General features: G+C 46.4%; 1 protein-coding gene across 9 annotated transcripts in view; it reads left to right on the forward strand.

Annotated features, from left to right (window-relative positions):
* The window catches only part of DPF3 (double PHD fingers 3), a 187,546-nt gene that overhangs the window by 4,435 nt on the left and 161,723 nt on the right, over positions 1–21,388 (forward strand). For 7 of the 9 annotated variants that reach the window (XR_007377505.1, XR_007377504.1, XR_007377507.1 and 4 more), the window contains exon 1: positions 14,210–14,241. The exons of the other annotated variants lie outside the window; for them this stretch is intronic. Coding sequence is in view for 3 of the 7 variants with exons in the window: in XM_048947369.1 (XP_048803326.1) it covers positions 14,210–14,241 (32 nt within the window). In the remaining 4 variants the exon portion in view is untranslated. Of the gene's footprint in view, positions 1–14,209; positions 14,242–21,388 lie in introns of those variants that run through there. 9 annotated transcript variants of the gene reach the window in all.

The raw sequence follows: 21,388 nt of genomic DNA on the forward strand, positions 1-21,388 counted from the left end.
GCACTCTGCTTTGTGGAACCTTTCCTGATCTGCAGACTGTTTCTCTTGTGAACACTGCATAGGAGCTAGGAGCAATGAACTGTAGTCAGTCCTAATTACTGCTGTGAGCATCAGCCTGTAGATCTCAATGAATATGCCCACTGCAGAAGACTGTCCCTGGGAATGGCAGTGTGCGGTCTGTCCCGTATCTATAAACTAAAAAAGCACAACTCGCTGTGCCTCTGTCACCTCTACTGTGCCTGTGGAAAAACTTGTAATAAAAAGGCATTGTAGACCAAGACATGTAACAACAAATTATTTCTAGGGACAAATATTTGATAAATCAGTGTACTAAACTGCATATTGGGATAATTTCTTATTCTTAGCAGTATTTTGTAAGAAGGTCTTCAAAAATCTAAAGGCAACTGAAACTGCATGTCTGCTTTGTGGAACTGAAGCAGTAATTGTTCCACATACAAGATGTTATTTATCACTTTAAATTCCAAAGAAGCCACAAAAAAGACCAACCCAAAGCAAGCCAACAAAACAATCAAGGAACTTCAGCTCTCAGCTTAATTGGATAGAAACTGAAAGAGGAGGTAGGATATAGATGATGTTTTATAGGCTTGGTTGAGCTATCATTTCCCTGAGCAAAGCATTTTCTAATTGAGAGCTGGAAAGCTCTGTGGGACGCAAGGAAGGAATAGCCAAAGTAACTGGCTGTAGAGCAGTGCAAGTTGTCTACTCCAACCTTGTGGGAAACAAGGATGACAGGGCACTCTGTATAAAATGGTGGAGAGCTTCCACAGGCTTTAAGAGGCTACCAGACCGTGTGGCTTAAGCTGTATTAATTAACCAGCAAGATGTAATTGTTTGGTTCTTTTTTTTCCTTCCCTGCCTGGATAGTAACTGGGTGCAGGGTGACTCAGCATTTACCTGCTTTCTTAAAAAACTGTGCCCACTTTTGTAAAGCTAACAGACATTACTGTTATATCATCTGGTAGAGCATCCTCACCTTCAATACTGAGCATATCTTGTCACTTCAGTTCAGAATACCAGATCTGAAAGAAAAGAAAAATACAGATGGTGTGTGTATGTAAGGTCAAGGTCTAGGAGAATTTCTGAGGAAAAAAAGTAACTTAAAGGGGAGGAAGTATTGTATGATGGTAAGTCAGCTAAGTAGAACTGCCCCAGTTGTTTCTGGATAAAATTAAAATAGCAAATGAATGTCCTCATGCAGTGTGTAGGTCTGCTTATACGCTGTGTCCAACAGAGAAGTGCTGCCGACCTGTAGAGATCGTCTTCTAAAAATTGCTGAAAACCTCCAAAACTAAAAAGGGCAAAGATGGCTCCTGCTGAGTTGAGTTGTGTGGGAGTTATAATGTGCAGTTCCCAACAAGCTTCTGTGAGTTGACTGGAAACTCTCACAGAGATCTTCTTGAAAACTTAACTTATGATGTCCTTTCATTTGGTGGGACCTTGCTTTAGGGCAGAGCACAGGAAAAAATCCATTGCTTCTAAATTCCCAATTCTACTGCTGATGAAATGATGTGGAATACCCTAGAAATGTGATGTCTGATATTAAATGGGTACAGCCTTTCTGAATTAGTGCAAGATGGTTTGATGCAATGAAAGAGTTTCACGGGAAAGAGGTTATTAAGTGGCCCTGATTTCTTTCTCGCTGTTGCTGGTTGTTACAAGCAGTGCTACAGGAACTGGAAATGATGTTATTAAAAGTTTTGTATGCAGCACAGCCACAAAGGATGTGGCTGTGCCTAATGAGGGCAAGAGCTTGGGACTTGCAGTTAAAAATAATTTATTCAGGCTTAGCTATTGCTGTGGAATCTGGGGTCTGTGCTGCTGCTGGCCTGTGTTGAGCTGCAATACAAAAAAGTGCAGCATAGAAGAAACACTGATCTCCAAATGCTCGGTGAATGTGTGCCACAGATAGGTCCTATTAGTTGTGTTATAGTAGATATAATCTGAGGATATAAGCAATGCCATAAAGAGATTGTCTTATCTAAGCTGTTCTAGCTTTAACATATTAGATGTATCTTACTCGTTAGGGTGAATGAACTCATAGATGTTCCAATACAAAGTTGCCTCCTTAGTACTTTGTAAAACATTATTGACATTATTGGTTTATAAACCCATCTGTTTCCTCCTTCATTTCCTATGTTCAGATTTGTGACCAGCATTTATGCTGGGCTTGTGTGAAAGCTTTGGCATGATGGCACCAGTTGAGGGGCTGCAAGTCAGCACCAACTGCTCTGGCTCCAGCACTAGCAGCAATACTGCTGTACTGGCATGGAGCAGTGCCTGAGGCAATAAATCCTGTTTGATGGCCCAGCAGCTCCTTTCTTGTACTGAGCTGCATGTAGTTTTGTTCACCTGTAGAACTTACCTTAAGCACGGCGCTTGGCTTGCACAGTTTGCTGTGGTAATTTGGTCCAACGCAAATGAGCTGCGGACAGTTCCAGATTTACTGCGTCATGGTGTAGCCAGCAGGTAGGCAAGACTGGCCGTGGAGTGTAAAGACACACCCTGGCAGATCTGATGCAAAGCCTATTTAAGTCTGTAGAGTTATTTTTATGGAATTTAGATTAGGTGCTAAACCCTGGAAAGGCATTTAAAAGTTCCTTACCCAAGAACTTTGGAATTTCCTGAGAGGGATGCAAAGTGCACCTCTTCTGGATCATCTTGCTGAGTCAATACAAAGCCATTGACTCCAGATATCAAAACAATACGTTTGTTACTTATTGTATGTTACAGTTTTTTGTTATTTAGAAGTATGATGGGTCAGATGTGTGATGTGACTACCTGAGTTAATCCGAAGAATGACTCAAGTGCAGTCTTGTTATTTGGGGTGTAGTAACTTGGCTGTGCCCTTTAATGTTCCTGATGTTAATGAACAAATTATAAGACTGCTTATTTGGCTTTTCCACTGCATTTTGTTTCTGCCTGCCACAGTACCTTCTTTCCTGTAGGAGGCTCTTTGTGTGCACTGTTTGTGAACAACAGCCTGGATTAGTTACTGCTGCTGATTTCTTTTTTTCAGGCTATTTAATTGTACTCTGTCACTCATTTGTGGTGTGATGGGTTGGTGGGTTGAGTGGAAGAATGGCAGTCTGCTCTGTATGTGTGTGACAGCATTACTGTCCTGCCCAAATTACAAAATGTTTAAGAGTAACGCCAGGTGCATTCACAAAATGCTGGTGACAAATCTTTTCACTACTGCATCCTTTTCACAGGGCAATCCTTCGAGCTCTTTCCACTTCAGCAAAAATTGGGCTAAGTGGAAGGCTTTGAGATGTTGAGGCTGCTAAAGACTTTCTTCTGGAGACAGTGTTATGTTTATCCTTTGTCCTCAGAGGAAAATATTTTTGTAGTCTGATATTATTTTTTTTTTCTAGCTCTAAGGAAAGACCTATCCATAATAAGCTTGAAACCTACCTTAATTTTGACAGATGGAAACCATGCCATAATGCATGTGCTCTTGGAACAGGAAATATCTGATACTGAAATCCAAAGTTTAGGTTTATCAAGGGTTTCCATTGGCTGGTATTGTTGATTTTTGGCTTCTTTTGAGTGTAACAAACTGCCTAATGACTCATTCTCATCATTATGAAGCAAATGTTTAAATACTGTAAGTGGCTTCTTTGTGATGTAAGACTTTAGGTAAATGTCTCATGCACTTCTTTGGCTCTATAGGCTGTGATTAACAAGTCTCACACACAGTAAATCTGACCTCAGGTACTTCCTTGAAGAATCATCGTATGGCAAAGAAATACTGAACTTCTTGAGTGTTTTCTCATCTTTCACCTCATTTTTTTTTTTTCCTGACTAAAAATTTTGGCATGAAAGCATTCCTCTATGTAGGTGTTCCTCTGATCCTTCTGTTTTGTTCTTCACCTGAAGCATCATCATCATCCCTATAAATTCCAAGTTGGCTGCTGCATGAATAATTAAAATCCTGCAAACAGAACTATGATTTCAAGTGAGCAGAGCAAAAGCAGATAAAACGCTTCAAAAATTGGCTTTCAGGAAGCATCTCTACACTAATAAAGCAAATTGAGCAGACAGACAAAGAATGCTGTGTATATAGCATTATTTTAAAGTTGCTTTTGGATGTAATTTTGACATTGTCCCAAGGCTTCCAATCTGACTTCAAAGGTTAAATGAGTCTCGGTAGGTCTGTGTTCATGCCTGCATGTGCATGCCCAAGTGCCGCAGAGGGACTGTGCGTGTTTGCGTGTTTGTGTGTGTTTGCATGTGTACGAAGAATGGTCAAAATAAAAGTCCTGGGATGTAACCTCTCTGTCCTTGCACAGAGCCACGGATCCAGTGCTCTTGGAAAAGCAGGATGGCACACAGCAGTCCATCACAGCTGGATGTGGGTACAATGCACTGAATGCACGTACGTGTATGATATTTAAAAACACAGTAGTAGTGGGGTTGCAAGTTCAAGCCCTCAAAAAGTAGAAGAAGCCAGACTAAAGGTTTTCTTCGGAGTTGTAATTCAGCTCCTTTGTGGGGCTTGCATTATAATGTAACTTTCAGTTGCAGAGCTGAGTGCCTTTTCCCCTCTCTCTGCCCTGGTTCCATGGCACAGTAAGAGAAGGAAAAGCCAAACAGTGCTGGCCCTTCCTGCCACCTGGTGAAATGATTTCTGGCTGAGCAACCATTACTGCAAAATCAGCTGGACTCCTGAGGAATCTGGTTGCTGCATCCCAACAGGTTTCTGCTGGTGCTTTTCTGTAACTTAGTATGCAGCTGGGGGTGACTTTTTTTCCACAGAAACTTTGCAAAGGCAAACATGCATTGCCTCATTCACAGAGTTCTGAATTTCAAAGCCATGCAGGCATACAGTCACTCGAACTTGCTGTTACATTTTCTTTTAAGACATCTTGATTGCCCTTGCTGTTGAAAATGCTTAGAGTGCTTGTTTCCAGAACGTTCAAAAGCACTTTATGCTCTGCTTCCACTCTCCTGCCCCCTTTAAAAACAAAACAAATCCAAAGCAAGCCTGAATGCCACAGACTTGTCTAAGGAAGAAAGCTTCTAATTCAAGAACTGAGTAGTAGGAAGCTTATGCAGCTGTAGAGCTGGCAGTGCTGACGATGCTGTTTAGGATCCCGGTGTGCCCGTGTCACGTAGCTTAAGGAAGGTAACGTTCAACCGCGGGGGAACGTTTCCTGAGAGTGCGTGTGCATTATTGCATAAAGAAACTTGTTTATAAACAGGCGAACGCGAAGTAATCGCTTTGCCTGTGTATGCCGGAGCACGGTGTACCTGCGGCAGTTGGAAGGGCGCTTTGTTGTGCCGGGGCTGCCGTGGAAGCGTCTCACAGCGAAGGGCTCCGCGGGTCGCCGCCAGGGGGCGCCGCAGTGCCGGGCTCAGTTCGCCGCCCGCCCAGGTGAGCGCGTCCGCGGGGCGGGCCGGGGCTTCCCCGGGGATCTCGTTCTCCGCTTTGGTGCTGCTCGCCCGCTTGGGGCGCGGCTGGGAGGCGGCAGGCGGGTCGAGCAACTGTTACGTGATAGTAGCAGAAGTACGTGCACCTTGCTATTAGCTGGTTTCTTTCAATATTTTTTTCATTCAGGCCGTGCTTTCATAATTATAAATGCCAGATATTGTGCTTTGCAGCATAAATGCCAATTCTTTTGGGGATCCGAACTTCTAGATCTACACCTTGGCTTTGGACGGCACCAGTTTCTCTCTGGGCTGACTTTGCACAGAATATTTCAAGCGTGATGTGTATGCATTTCAAAAACTTCCACGTGGATGAGATTCTGCTTTACTTCACACTGCTGCATACGCAGAACAAATCTGAATGGCAGTATGAGCTGCTTTGATTGTGACAGCATTGGCCAACGCTTCTTCCTCTTGAAGCCAAACTTGGCAGAACCAAGCCTTAAGGTTAGAATTATGTATTTCAAATGGGAACAGAATCTGAGTGGCAGAGGTTTTGTTTGTTTGTTTGTTTTTAAAGTCTATAGCCTAAACATTCAACATTAGGGAGACTAAAACTAGGTCCGTCAAAGCAATGACTCCCCAGGCTACCTGATACACAGCACCAGATATAGGGACCTGGGTAGAATTTACACTGTGTTCATCTTGGCTTGTGCAGCTGTATTGCAGCACATACAAATACTTCATTCTGGTTTTTAGGGGTGTCCTATAGTTATGTGCTCCTAGTTCTAGTGACTCCACACTGGCTATATGCTCTTACTCTGCTAAATAAATTTTATCAACCATTACTTCCTAAATCTCTATTCCTGTTTCATCCCAACATTATCTGATACTTAGAATCATATAATTGTTTTGAGTTGGAAATGACATCAAATGTCATCCTCTGCAATGAACAGGGACGTCCACAGCTTTATCAGGATGCTGTTTGTGTTGCTTCTCTTCCTAGTTGGTTTTTTTTTTTTTTTTCCTGCAAGGTATTTAATAGCAATGCTCCCCTTTAGCAAATGAAAAATCTCAGTGACTGTGCAGACAAATGTGGCAGTTTCTTGCTGAAACAAGGCCTGGTTTTCTTGTTATGACTTTTCTGAAAACCACGTAGATATTCCATGAGCCTTTAAGCAGAGGAGTTAGTGTGCCTGTGTAAAGACGCAGCCTGGCAACAAAACTTTTACAGTGGGCTAGAGTCTATATCTTTGGGAATGGGCTGGGGTGGAATTAAAATATGCTGTAATCGCAAAATGAATGCCTATTCCCCTAGCATTCTTGGTGCTATGCTAACAAGTGGGGCAGGTTTGAATGTCCACAGCTCTCCAGCCTGGGATAGCGCCCAGCTTTGGAATATAACATGCTTACGTTTGTATCTGGAATACAAGTGGGATTCTCATGTTCAATAATCAGAAGGAGGGAATGTGAGTGAGGGAAACAGCTGCATGTCTCTGGCACCGTGCTTTGCACACTGACCCTTGTTGTGTAACCTCAGTGCTCCAGAAGTTTGAATCCATTTCAGGAGGTGGGCATTTATTTAGCTGGGAAAAGCGTTAGCTACTGAATTATTCCAAGTGTATAAATAGAGTAAGGAAATCCATCGCTTGTCTGATACGAGAGTGATCTTAAGCAATAAGCACCTCTCACCCACAACGAATGCAAGTGTATTTCAGACCATTCTGTGCTGTCTTTCTCCTTCTCCCTAAAGGGATTTTGCCAATGGCTCTGTCTAGAAGGATGACTAGAGTGGATGATTATGATTGCTAAAAAAAAAAAAATATTGCTATGTGGAGAGAGAAAATGCTTTAATAAAAAGAGCTCAGAGAAGAATTAGCCAGTGGCTAGGAGAGAGTAAGAAGCTATTGCAGGGCCAAAGGGGAATGGCAAAGAATGAAGGGTAGTTGTATTTGCTAATACCATTTCTGAAGGGATTGTACATAAGGTAAGAATCAGTCCTGGGGCTCTATTCTGTGGCCGTTGGCTTCACTTAGTTCCTGGAAGCTGAATTCCCATTGCTTGTGTTAGGTAGCAAGATGCTGATGCCTGCAGGAGCCAGACAGGGAGAATCTCCCCTAAGAAAATAATTTAGTAAAGTATTCTACTTTGTGCAAGCTGGAGCATTGCAGCAGCAGCTGTAATATTGTTCCTTGTAAATGTTTTTACTCTAAGAGAATTGTTCTAATGCCTTTAGATCATATTTCATGAAGGCTTTAGCTGTACACGCCAGATGGGAGGGAGCATTTTGCTGTGTGTGAGATGGACAAACCCTTTGGGTTTTTCAATTAAGTGCAGAATTCAGCACATGGAAGACACTGTCCTTAGTAGGTGACCAGTCTTATTTCTAATTCCACAAAGTTCTGCTCTGTTTAAAAACTGTAGTGCTTAATTACTCTCAAAAAAGATAGATACCAAGCAGTCTAAACGTTATGAGGTGTCTTTGAGGTACCTTCAGATATGTCTGATGGCTTCTCTCTTTTTTTCTGATGTTGAAGGTGCCAGTGTTTTTTCAGAATTAGGTGCTGGGATGCCCTTAGCTGGTTGGCCTTTAAAACAAAAAAAGATTGTGGAAGAAATAGCAAGGCATGGCGCTTGGATTTTCTGCATGTGGCACAGCTGGCTTTGTGAGCTTCGTGTGATGATGTGCTTAGATTTCTGTTTGACTCCCCAAACTTGGGTAGCAATCCTTTCTATCCTGCCTGCCTGAGATCAGGAGATAGAGTAAATAATATTATATGTGTGAGTACTACTTGTAGCAATGTAGTGGCATACCAGGTAACAGGCTTGAGACTCTACAGCCTACTTGAGCTCACTGGTAACTGCTATTAACTATGACTTTTGGGGTGAAGCTTGTCTAAGCTTATGTTTGTAGGTATTGATATAAATCAGAAGCAGTGATGCTGATGAAATTAGTAGTTCTATATATGCAATATACACGAGGATGAGAGTCTGGCTTGTATGTATATATACATACACGCACACACAGACACAAGTAAATGTTGAAATCTTGCACTAGACAGTCTTTCTTGGACTTGCACAAGGGCTCTACAGGGTAGTCCTAGAAATAGTCTAACAAGCAGCACCAGTAGTAGCAAAAATGTGAGCTTTGCACCAAATACAATTCCATCAGCTACTTTCTTTGCTTAGAATTTCATAATAATCTGACATTCTTAGCTACTCTCTGTTGAGGCAGCACCATAACAGCATCAACAAAGGCCTATCACCTCTAGCAAAAGACTGAGCTTTTGTAGAAAAATTGTCATACTGGCTTAGATGTCCTGCAGAAATGGATGGGGCAAGAGCTGCAAGGCAGAGCTTCCTGTTGCAGGCGGGACCCGCTGTTAGCAGGTGTCATTGACACTAAAGATGTTCCACCCCTGTTTAACACGCCCCAAACAGCAACAGAACATTGCACCCCCAACAAATAGCTCTCCACCCTTAGTGAAGCTGTTTCTGCATACAAGATTTTACCAAAACAGCTATCTCTGTGTAGGAGTATCAGTAAAATTGTGAAGGAGGTACTTCTGGTCTGAGAGCCTGTTTGGATTAGGGAAATATGTATCAAATTAACTCCCTGGGTACAAGTTGTTGAGGAGACTTAGGAGCAGGAAAATCAGGACTGGCTTTGCTATGGCTTTGTGACTTTAATTGCTATTACTTTAATAAATTCCTAGGATCTGTTCTGTTATCCCAGCACCTTGTGTCCACTGAGATTTCCGAGAGTCTGCCAGCTTTAAAGACAGCCTTGACCTAAACTGGCATTTAAACAGGTCGGTCAGTGCCTTTCTGTTGTTTCCCTCCTCTACCAAAATAAAGTTGGATGGGAAACAGAAACAATTTCAGGACACTTTTAAAGCTTCTTCTGTTTAGCAGATTTTAAAAGATAACTAAACCACGAGCATCCTATTCCCTCTTATTTGTCTTCCTCTGGTGTTTGGCCAATCAATGCAATAAAATGAGCTTAATGCCTTCTTACCCCCTCGCTAATTCCAAACTGCTGTTTACATGGATTGTTTTCCTTTCCACCTTCACCAATACATCAAGTTTTATTTTTTTTTATCCTGAACGTTTACACAGAGAAAGATATTTTGAGTTATATGGTGGCAAGATTTCAGTCTTCCTTTTGTACCCAAATTCTTTTGGAAGTGAGGGAACAAAAAAGAAGGGAAGGAAATAAAAAGTAAAGTTGCAACACAGTAATTCTTCTGTATTTCTATGGCAAAAGAGCTGACAGCACTGGAAGTTTTGTTAGACACTGACAATAAATATCTGATAAATACTAATAAAAATGTTATATGGTGAGAAGTTTTCAGGTTAAGTTTAATTTTCAGTGTAACTGCTTTATGTGCTGCAAAAGTAACGTGTTTTAACAGACTTCTAATAGTAACTGTTCCTTTAGCCCTGTAAGATCTGAAATATATTTTAGAAACAACAAAATAAGTCCAAATATTGAAAGAAAACAGGTTATTGTTCTCAAGCTGTGTCTGCACAGCTCAATTCTGCCTACAGTTTAAATAAATATAAAAAACCTTCACAGTGCAGTCACCGGATAGTCGCAGTCAGATATTCATTCCTTTCTCTGAGGTGTCCCATCAGTGATGAAGTAAAGGTGAAGCTCTTCCAATCAAGAGCTAAATTCCAAGTTAATGCTCTTTGAATAAATCTGGCAATTTGTTTTTTTTTGTGAGTTGTCATTTTGTTTTTCTCAGGTAGAGTTTCACCGTGATTCATTATGCTTGATCCAAGCGTTAAACCTAAGATCCATCATAATTATAGTGTGTCCTCAGTACTTGTGAGAAAGAAGACAGAGCACAGAATTAAAACTTTGAGAAGTCAGAATGAGGCCTGCAATGAAGCTAGCCCTGAGGTTTCAAAAAGCTGTTGCTGTAGCTATGGAGGGGAATTTTGCTTTTAAGAAAGCAAGAAAAAACAAAACAAAACTGGAGGCCACCTTTTAAGAATGCCAAAGTTACAAGGAATGAATCATTGGCACTGATTTTTACGCTGCGTAGCTCCGTAGTATCTTTGTTATGCTGACTGTGTCTGATTGCTGGTGATGTGTCTGCAGAGGGCTGCTGTTGAGTCTGCAACATTGACACCCTGATACTGTCCTCTCCTCTTTCAGCTAACTCAACTATTGGGAAAGATCAAAGAAAAGGAGGAGGAGGGCTGACAAGAACCAGTGTATGAGATGCCTGCAAAGCTTTAAATAAATAAAAGGGAGTTAAGGCTTCGAATCTGTTGCAGGATATCTGTGGATGTGGGGCCCTGTTTTGCTGTAACAAATTAAGTCTTCTCTCACAGAGCATGCTATCGTGCTTGTATCTTTGTGAATCCTGTCCTTTGAATATGAATAAGTTTGAGCAAAGCACAGTTGTATATTACTAGGCATATCTGGAAATATTAAAGCTAAAAAAAACCCTGTGGCTTCTGGTAGACTACCAACTGCTCCTTTTGTTTCCCTGCATAGCAAAATTAGATTAGTGGCTTTCAGTGTTAGTATCTAGTTTGTTTCACTTTCCAATTCACAAGAGTTGAGGAATGTGTAAGCAAGAGCCTAACCTTGTCTCCCTCCAGAAAAGAACAACTCTACATGAAAACTTAAGATAAAAGGGAAAATAGGAGCAATAGGAGCAAAGGAAAATAGGACAATGAGCAGAGGGTAAAACTTTCACAGTGAAAGGTTCCTCGGCTGAAATAAGGCTTTGTGGGCTGAGCAGGAATGTTTTTGACCCCTCTCAGAAAGTAGCAATGTATTTGGATTAACATTTGAAGGGATAGTTCAGGATGGTCGCAAAATGATCTCTGTGACACTTCCAGCACAGTGGAAAGGACCCTGTTTTTCTCCTACTTGGTTTCTATGTGCCAGGAGGTGAGGATGTGGATTGTGCCTTCTGGAGCTCTGCTTGCTCCAGCCCCATGGGATCAGAGTGCTTTAGGCATCATGCTAATGCCAGAGATTTTACTTTGTTATGTCAAAATCTACCTTCCATTTTTAATGGTGAGAGTTGGCTGTTCAAGCAGTTGGCAACTATTTATTAAAAATAAACCTATATTATCTTCCTTTAATGCTAAATGTTTTTACAGTGCATATATTTCCTTGAAGCCTCCTTGGACTGTTTTTGGTAGGTTTGAATCAACTATCAGAAGTCAAATGGGAATGTAAAAATCATGAAGTTGGAACTCAGTGGGTATGGAAGTGAGGTATTTCAGATGTGTGGGGCTTGAACTGATGCTCACGCGTGGTTTAGGTCCGCATTAACTGTATTGATTAGTGACTTATGGAAGCCCAAAACCAGAAGACAAATGAATCTAAAACCTTTGTTTGTGAATGATCAGTTGATGATGGAGTGCTGTGTGTATGTGAATATGCAGCTCTTTGTGGTATGGTTTGTTTTATTAATAACATTTTGTAACAGCTGTCTTACTTTCAACTAGTAAATTAGTGAATAAGTTACGTAGGTCTCTGTGAGCGTGCCGTCAGTCAGTGCTCTGTTCCTTCTTTACAGCTAAACCAGTAAACTAAATGCTGTTTAGTTCTCCATGAAATGTGCTATAGGACAGCTAGGTGTGAGCAAGATTGAACGTCTCCATCTGCAGAGGTGGAGCAGAAATGGGCCCTGGTGTGGCTGCTCTGCACTCAGCCTGCTGGGACCCCTCTGAGCAGGGCAGCTCTGACGCTTCCCTGGCCAGTAACTGTGGTGGTTATCGCTGCCTGCTGTGCCTGCTGGTGGCTGACATAGGCCTGGTGCCCATGTGGAAGGAGCAGCAAGGGAAGGAGGGCTGTTGCAGGAGCAGGAGAAAGCCGCACTCCCTGCAGTGTGCTGAGATCTCTGTGCCTGCAGAGCAGGAATGGGCCTTTATCTCCGTTCAAAAAGGGTCAGAGGGCCTTGTTACACTTCTGAAAATGACCTCGAACGGGTTTGTTTTGTTTTAATTCTCTCAAAGCGTCACCATTTTGTATTAGGGTATCTCAGGACTTCCTAGAGCACAGCCGGATGTTGGTGCCTTCCCTCAGCAGCCCAATGCTGCCTCCAGTTCTGCAGCACTGTGCGGTTTTGGGCTGATTTTCTTGTCACATGAAGCAAAGGAGTTGCTATCCCTCACTTGGATATTTGGCCGTCCGGGGGTAAATGATAACTTTTGGATCATTTTTGTCACTGGATGAATAGCACAACAGTGCATCAAACCAGAAATCTTTGTGGCAGTGGGGTGTGATTCAGGTCACTGGTTGAGGGTCACCAGTTCAGGTGCATGCAGACCCATTCATTTTTGTGCAGAGTGTACAGCAACGTGTGCTTGTGAGAACTCGGCAGTTTGTGGTTAGCTTTTCCTGTGAACAGTGTGAGTACTGAACAGGGGTTTCTGCAGTTACAGTCAATGTCACCTGGACCACTACCAGACAAAATAATATAATGTAATACGATGATGGAAACGTTCTTAAAGATTGCTTCCCAGAACCGTGGTTAGGATACATCTCGGCAGTCTGGCAACTCTCCAGCTGACAGGAAGCTTGTTTCTCCTGTAACCAAATGGCTCGGATGGGGGAGATGGTTCCCTCTGGGAGCACACAGTGGGCAGGATGGCCTTGGAGCTGGAGCAGGTGGTGCTTTGGGAAGGGAGGACCCAAGGCACACTAAGGAAGGCTTAACTTCTGACAAACCTGCTGAATCCTGCATGAATGGGAAAGTGATGCATTGCTTTTTCCCCTTCTTATCTGCTTGTAATAATTTCTGTACCTCTCTGTTCTCCATCTCTCATCCTTTTCTCTGCTGCCCACGCATTAGAAAGTTTTATTTTGACAAACAGTTGGGAAAGATTTTGTTTTTCTGCACTTGCAAAGCTCATCCCATGAGCCCAGCAATTGCTGTTTTCTCTGTTACATCTGAACATCTCTCAAACATTTACTTCCATTCTTTCATTAAGTTGTGGGTCTGGCTAGCTCTGTAGGCGCCTATCTTGCTCTTGTGACGGGAGAATGCTTTAACTGCCCGCAGTTGAGTTTCCTCTGGTTATATGAATGCGAGGAGAGGAGAGGCAGGCGTTGTTGTTGTTTCTGGATGAACAGAGGTGCCCGAAGGGAAGGGAGTCCTCCGGAGAGACGCCGCCGCAGGGCGAGGCGAGAGCTCCTGGCTCGGACCGTGCCCGCTTCACGCGGTGTAACTGCATCCACTCCGGCGATTTGCCTCCGCGTCCGCAGGCTCCTTCGGTCGCTCGGCCGCGCTCCACAACTCCTCGCGAGCCCCTCGGAGTAGCGGCAGGTGGCTGCGGGCTCCCGGGACTCGTCCCCACCGCCGTCTGTCGCTGCCATGGCCGTCCCGTCCCGGGAGCGGACGGGGCGGGGCGCGACGGGCAGTGCCGCCGGGCATTATGTAAGGGCGCGGGGCCGCGGCCGCCCGACGCGAGAGCGAAATTCCTGGGGGGAAGCGGCTCTGCCGAGCGCCGGCGGCTCCCGGGGGACGGGCGGGCGGCGGTGCCGGCCCGGCGGGGGGGGGGCGCCGGGCGGGGCGGTTCCCCCGGGGGCGGCCGCTGGCAGGAGACGCCCGGCCGCGTGCCCCGTGCGGGCGCTGCCCCTTTAAGGGCCGCTCGCCGCCCGCTCCACAGGCAGGGAGCGACCTCTGGGCTTTGACAGCTCCCCTAATAACTAGCAGCGCGCTGGCTCCGCCCCTGACGCCCGATTGGGCGGCGGGCCGGCACGGCGCGTGCCGATTGGCTGGCCGCTTCCCCTGAGCGAACCTTTAGAACTCCGAGACACAATATTCTGTTACATTGTAGCAAAATGGCGACTGTCATTCACAACCCCCTGAAAGCGTAAGTAGGGCTCAGAACCGCACACGCTCCGCGTGGTTCCGGTACGAGAAAGGGCGCCCGCCCGCCGCGCTCGTCCCCGGATCCCCGCCTCCGCGCGCGGCCCCGGCTCGGCGGCTCCGGGCGGGCGGCGCGTCCTGCGGCCCCGGGCGCGCACCTGGCGGCGTCCCGCGGGGTCCGGCGGCCGGGGCGGGGCGGGCAGCGGGGAGCTCCGTGCCGCGAGGGAGCGGGGTGCGGCGCGGGGCTGCGGCGCAGCGGCCGCTGAGCGCGCGGAAGGCTCCGTCGCTCCGAGCGCCGAAGAGTTGGTGCCTCTCGCAGCTCTGGAGCGGGCACCGGGGGTGGGAGGGAGCCTCGGCTGCGGCCGCCACCGGCGTCCCCGTCCTGCGAGAGACGTGGGACCGCTCGCCGTCCGCCCGGCTCTCCTCCCGTGTTTCCCTTCGGTCGCGGCGCGCGCGGCTAATCCCGGAGCATTAGGGAGAGCGCGATCCGGCTCCGCGTAACCTCCTACGGGAGAGTTCTCCCTCCCGGGGCAGCGCTCCCGCGGACGGAGCGCAGCGCGGGCACCTGGCGGCGGCGCTTCTCCGCACTCGCGGCCGCGCGGAGCGGAGTCCGGAGCCGAAGTGAGGGCTGCGGGGTGGCTCTGCTTTCTTTTCTTTTGCTTCTTTATGTTTGTTTGTTTTTGACTCGCGTTCCTCCGGCTGGAGTTGGAAAACCACTCGGAGGTGGTTTCGGGGACTCCTGCCGCCGTCTCTCCGCTGTCTGCAGGGAGGGAGAGCCTCAGGCAGCGGAGAGGCGCTGACACGTTTGCCGGCTCTCCCGCACCGTCCTGGCAGAAAACCTTCGCTTTCATTTCGCGTGCGCTCCGCAGCGCCCACACGGCCGTGGACAGCGGCAGTGCAGGTGCCCCGCGCTCCTTCAAGGGGATCCCGGGGCCGGGGCTCGGTACCCGCCGCCGCCGCTCTCCGGACTCGCGCCGCCCGTAGCAACTTGTCGCGCTGCCGCTCCGGGCGCTCTGTCCCGCTCGCAGCTCCCGCCCGGCTTCCAGGCTTTCCTCTCCGCGGGCAGCGCTACCCGGGAGCCTCGGGGTGGGGGGGGGACGAGCGGCCGGCCCCCGGCCTCGCCGTGCAGAGCCGGGAGGGCAGCGGCAGGCTCGGCTCCTCTCGCGCGGCGTGGGAGAGCGCGAACAATGGGCAGCTCCTCTCCCTGCCTGCCCAAGTGCTGTGCTGAGCGGGGGAAGTGGGACCGGCGCGGGCTGCCCGGCACCACCTGCATTTTTTATTGAGAAGTTGTTTAATAAAACATTTTATAATTTTCACTCATTCTTTAAAGTTGCTGATCGGGAAACAATACACATGTAAATAAATTATGCATGGAGTAAATTAGGACGAAAGCGGTAGGACGCATAATAGGGGAAAGGACGTAGCGCACAACGTTTTATCCTCATGTGTCCTTCCTGACAATGAAAGGGAGCCGAATGACATTTGCATTTATCTGCGTTTTGATTGTATCTGAAAACCCACAAACGCCCCCTACAGAAACTGCCCGCACAAAGGTTTCGTTCCGAGCCGGGGACAATGTAGGGACCGAGACATCCCAGCTCAGGTGTCAGCAGCCCCGGCTGTGCCGCGCGTCTGCGGGTGCCTAGAGCTCAGTTTCTCTCCGGCACTTGGACACACGTGTGGCCTCGTTCACGCTGCTCTGCTCTCGGGATAACGTGCTCCATGTACCTGAGCGTCCCTGGGAACGTGCTGCACGGAATAGCTCGGTGCGTGCAGTCCCCCCGGCTGTGATGGGCGCTCCCACATTCAGCTCGCCTCTCTCTCTGCCTCTTTTCTCACTTGCTGGTTCTCTTCAGGGGCTTTCATCCCTCTGCTCTTCTCCCCCTCACTGCCTTTGGCAGTCTGGTCAGCCCGACGCAGCCGCCTGCTGTTTCTGCCATCCAGCACCCTGCTTACCTACACGGTGCTCTGGGGCAAAAACGGCAGAGATGTGAGTGTAACAGATCTGCGAGAAAAGGGCACCAGGTGTCTGGATAAACACAGAGTTCTTTGCCTGCAGAAAAGGCAGCACTCAGAGTGCTGATGGGCAGCAGTGGGTAGGAAATGCTGGATTCATTGTGTGCTTATCTCTATTTTTTTTTTCATCTTCTTCTTTGGATATCTTAATGTGGAGACGCTTGAGCAGGGCAGCAGAAGAAACAAATGCAATGAAGTGGTATTCTGAATGACTTGAAATGTCAGTCAGAAATCTCAGTGGGCTCTGTAAACATTAATTAATTAAACCTCTCATCACCTCTGTGAAGAAGGGATTATTGCCTTTGTTTTGTGGGTGACTAAACTAGGACAAAGTTGTTAAGAAACTTTCTGAATTGAAGACCAAGTGTAGAGCACAGCAGTGCAGCTTACAGCCTTAGCAGCTAGCCACGTTTCCTCCACCCCTGCCTTACTAGCGATATGCATACGGTACCATAATGTATTTAATGTAATTAAGATCTTGTAATTTACAGAGCCCGATCTAGAAGTGGAGCTGATTTCCCCCACCCTTCCTCTTTTTGCACTCCCACAGCTGACTTTTATTTCATACAATCAGTTAAATGCACTCGCTGAGCTGCTGCTGCCTTTTTGGCACGAGGTTGCCCTGCTGCAGCTCTGCCCTGATGCACGCAGGAGGAGCTGCTGCTGGCTGTGTCCCAGTGTCACGGTGCAGTGCCCTCCCTCCTTTGGCTCCACCAGGCCGTGGGACAGTGACTAACCCGTCCTCGGCTGGCCGTGCTGTTGCACAGCCCTGATGTGCTTGGGGAGGTTTATTCCCAGCCAGGTGGTTGGGAACTGGCTCAATGCTGAGCGCAGTGCTGGAGCTAACCTTACAAACCCTACCAGTCTTCTGTGTAGCTGCTCTGCCACAAGCACGTGGCAGCGGTCAGTTTTCCAATGGCCGTGCCCATTGGATGGAATAGCCCTGACAGGCGGCTCCAGCTCTGGAGGACCACTGGCCTTCACTGTTACGATGGGTTCTGCGGCATGCAGCACCAGTGCAAAAAGGAGGCACACCTCCTTGCTTAATGTCAGCAGCAGACCAGCAAAGGTCTTTGGGCCCTGTATGGCAGGGGTATTTTGTAAGTGTTAGCTTGGGCTTGACTTCAAGCTGGGGTCTCAGAACTGGAAGTTTCCATATCCTCTTACCCACCACCAGAACAACCCTACAGTGTGACTAAGTGCTGATGGAGACAACTTATTTATTTATTTGTTTGTTTATTTATGTATTTATTTATTGTCTGGATGTTGTTGCATAAGCAGCTGGTTGCTAATTCTTAATAACAAAGTATGATGTGCAGTGCTTCTTCCAGCAGGTGGAAGCAACAAGATAGATGGACAGTTAGGTTGCCAGTTCAGCATTTGCAAGTGATGTGAAGGTGATTTTAATGTGGCTTTGCAGAAGGGAGTGCTCTTCTGCTTGACAGAACACGGTTGTTAGATGCATTAAATCATGTACCAAAATCTCTACAATGTGGCTCTGAAGTCTCTTAAAAACATAAATGAGCCCCAGCATGACACATTTCAAGCCAATACTGCTGCCCACATGAACACTCTCTATTCTGTATCCCAGCACCACCCTTCAGTGAAAATGATGGATGAATGTATTTATGCAGGGAAACATGAGCATAAGAACAAAGTTGTAGGGGGCGAGAAGGGGAGGAGAGAAGCCAAATCCTGAAGATCTGAAGATGTGCTGCTCTGAATGAGGAGAGCCAGATAAATGTGTTACAAGTTACAGTGTTTGTCTGGCCGCATGAGTAACTTGTGTGTGAATAGCTGTTGTAATGCTTTTGTAAATTTGTTCCGCTGGTGAGAATGGACAGAGTTTGTGACATAAAACTCTCACTGAAAAAAAAAAGATTTAAAAAATATGTGGTGTGTGAAAGCAATACTGAGCTATCCGGGATGAGCTACAAAGTTCCAAAGATGGGTGTTTCTTGATGGTAATACTGAACTGTATGTCCTGAGGTCTGGGTTCACAGCATCCAGTAGGTTGAGTCCCCAGTGGGTGAATGGGAACAGTGTGCCAGGCGGTGCAGGGGGGCAGCCCAGGAGGTGAATTGGGGTTCTGTCCTCAAGTGCTGGCGGACTCCAGGGAAGGTAAAGGGGCGCACCCGATGTGTAGCCTTGTGGAAATACACTTCTGCCTCTGCTTTCCTCCAACTGGAAGAATGGCTTCCTGGAGGTGCTTTGTCTATCTCGTTGGCTGTGCCTCTGCTGTCTAGAAAAGAGACATTCCAGATTCTTAGAATTACCATGTGCTGAGACTGGTGTTTTCTCATCCTGCTTTTTCTTTCAGATTGAAGCTGAGTTTCTTTGCTTGGTAGCTCAATTTTACAATGTATGAATTCATTCTGGGCTCATCCTTGTGCTGTCTATGAGTGATGTTGCCTTGAGTAAGAACAATTCCTATACTGTGCATCCCTGAGGACTTGTCAGAGTAGGATGAATGCGCTCTGGGGGCTGGCGCTCTTTCCCTTGGCCGAACAGAGCCCTGACCTGGGGATCCCCAGGCTCAAGTGGCACATTGCCCCAGGCAGAGGCAGTGCCGTTTCCAGCCCAGACTGGGGCTGCATTGGGGTGCATGATGCTGCTGGCTTTTGCCTTGGGCACAGACCGAGGTTTACGGATTACTTCTTTCATGCAGGTCCCGGTTTTATCTTTGGTTTGTTTCTTTCAAGGTGATCAGTTTTAAAGTGCTGTATCTAGGAGACAGCATACCTATGAAAATGCCCATTTTAACTTTTTTTGAGGGGAAGTGCTTCTTTCTTCTCTTTAAAAACTTCTGTGCAGCTTGTGGAAGAAGCCCTAATATACTGGACCAGTATGTGAAATGCAGGAAGTGATTTTTCTTTCAAAAGAAATAAGGAAACTCTCTGCTGCATTTTTACTGTCTAAACCAAGTTACATGCAACAAATAGCCTAAGTAACTGCTTCAATCCTGAATGTTTAAAATTCTTATTTATCTTTAATGACCTAAACTATTAGAAGTACGAGCCTCCTATACTTTTTTTCCCCCATTGTTATGGATGGTTTATTTCCCAGCAGAGTGTATTTTAACCACAGATTCCCAGCAGATGTTTCAGAGAAGAATAATGCGGTGTCTCGGCGGCTGCTGGCCAATATCCCTCTCGCCCCCATCTCCTCCAGCATGGGACCAGTGAGGCTGTGTCAGCACGCAGCTCAGCTTTCAGTTACCTGCCTGGCTGGGTGCGGTTCGAGCTGCAGCCACATGGAAGGTTTTGCTGGCAACCCAGTGCTCTCGAGGGAGGCTCTGCTGGGAGCCACCTGAGCAGTGTGAGCGGGGCAGGGACGGGTGTCGATGAGTGTGCACTGGGGTGGCTGTGATCAGCATGCGTGTGCTTGCCAAGCCCTGAGTCATTAATTTGGCGTTCTGCTGAGCTGTAGCTGGGAGAGAGTCCCCTGCTCAGATGCTGATGGGGACGCTGACTCTATCAGTGTTGTTCTGCTGGGGAGGAAGGCTGGAAGTGACACTTAGGGTCGCAGTCCCCTAAGGCAGAATGGAGCCAGCCTGGCTGAGGATCACCTCTCCATTCATGCAACACAGTGCACTGTATCAGGCTTTGACATCTGATAACACCGTCCTTGCTTTCTGTTAATATGAATAAATCAGTATATAATGCCAACTGTAATGATGTAATGTGCGTATTAAATCTAAATACGTGAAAGAAAGGAGCTCCACATAATTTAGTTTCCTCCCCCTTGTTTCTTGCCAGACCCCTCATCATTTTGGCTCTTTACGTGTTATAAAGAGTGCTCTGGTTGGGGTTCCTGATTTCTTTGGTTAAGACTGAATTCTCTACAAACGTGTGGCTTAATGGTTTCTTCTCTATAGGGCTTCAAAATCTAAATCTGTCAGACTGTGCAAAGAAAATCAGGTGCAAAGCAGAGAAATAAGGCTGTGTCCCGAGCTGGTTAATGCCAGCCTGCCCTACCGCATCAGCTGGCACCGCTGATGTGATCTGATCAGATGCGGGCATGCTACTCCTGCCAAAACACAAAGCACAGTGCTTATGCTGCTTTTCTGCTTGGAGTTGGCTTCGTGCTAGCCACAGGAAGATAGATTATGCCTATTGGAATAAAATTACCTCTTCAAAGTATTTTGAGCGTTTTTTATGTTTTGGAAGAGTAAGTGAGCATCAGTTCAGTGCATTGTGTCATACAGCTGTGAAATTTTTGATCTGGTTCTAGCAGTTTTGCAATTTGTAGTGTTTGTAGCCTGATGGCTCCACAGCCCAACATGTGATTAGTTGGAGATGGGGGAAAAATTGAAATGAATGGAACTGTATTCCAGATAGGAATGATGGAAATGGAGGTTCAGAAAGATGTTTTACTGCTAATCTTCTTTGGTCTTGACCATGCATAAAAGCTGCATCATACTTGAAGTTACTATTCTATGAGTTTTGTGATATCATAATCAGAAATATATCAGAAATATATCAGAATCATATCAGAGCCCACTTAGATCTATATACAAGCTTACCCTGGTGACGTTTTTTTTTTAAAAGAAGGGTTTGGAAGATTGTAGGTTTCTATGTTTTCTACAGGTTCTTTCTGCTTGCAGCTTTCAGTTCATTAACATATACCTGGTGGTGTAAGATATGGAACAGATTGGGATCGTGACTCTGAGATCAGCACTTTTCATAGCTGGCCTAATGCATGTTAGCAGCCAGGAGAGACGTGCTGGGTGAGTGCTGGTGATGGGAAGACTCTGTGGTGAGCTCTTTCTCCACAGGCATGGGTGAATTGCAGCACTTCTACTGCTTCCTGAAACCTAACTGATGCCTAGACATTACCTTTCAGAAGTGCTTCTCCAAAAAGGGACACATCCTCTGTCAACTGTGGTTACAAAATCCCCAGTGATTGAACTGGTGGTGAATGTGGGTGAATGTGATGTTAACACTCCTTCAGGTACAGAGGGGCCCCAAAAATGTCTCCCCTCTTTCTGTTCTCTTCCGCTGATGCAAATGGACAGGAGCTTCAGCAGTTAGCCGGTCTTATGCTGATAGCAAACGGGCATTCATGAGGTCGAAATCTAACAAAAAATGTTGATGGGGAAATATGTGGAAAACCTTCTCAGTTTCACATCACCA

The sequence above is a fragment of the Lagopus muta genome, chromosome 6 (assembly GCF_023343835.1).
Source record: "Lagopus muta isolate bLagMut1 chromosome 6, bLagMut1 primary, whole genome shotgun sequence".
Lineage (NCBI taxonomy): Eukaryota > Metazoa > Chordata > Aves > Galliformes > Phasianidae > Lagopus > Lagopus muta.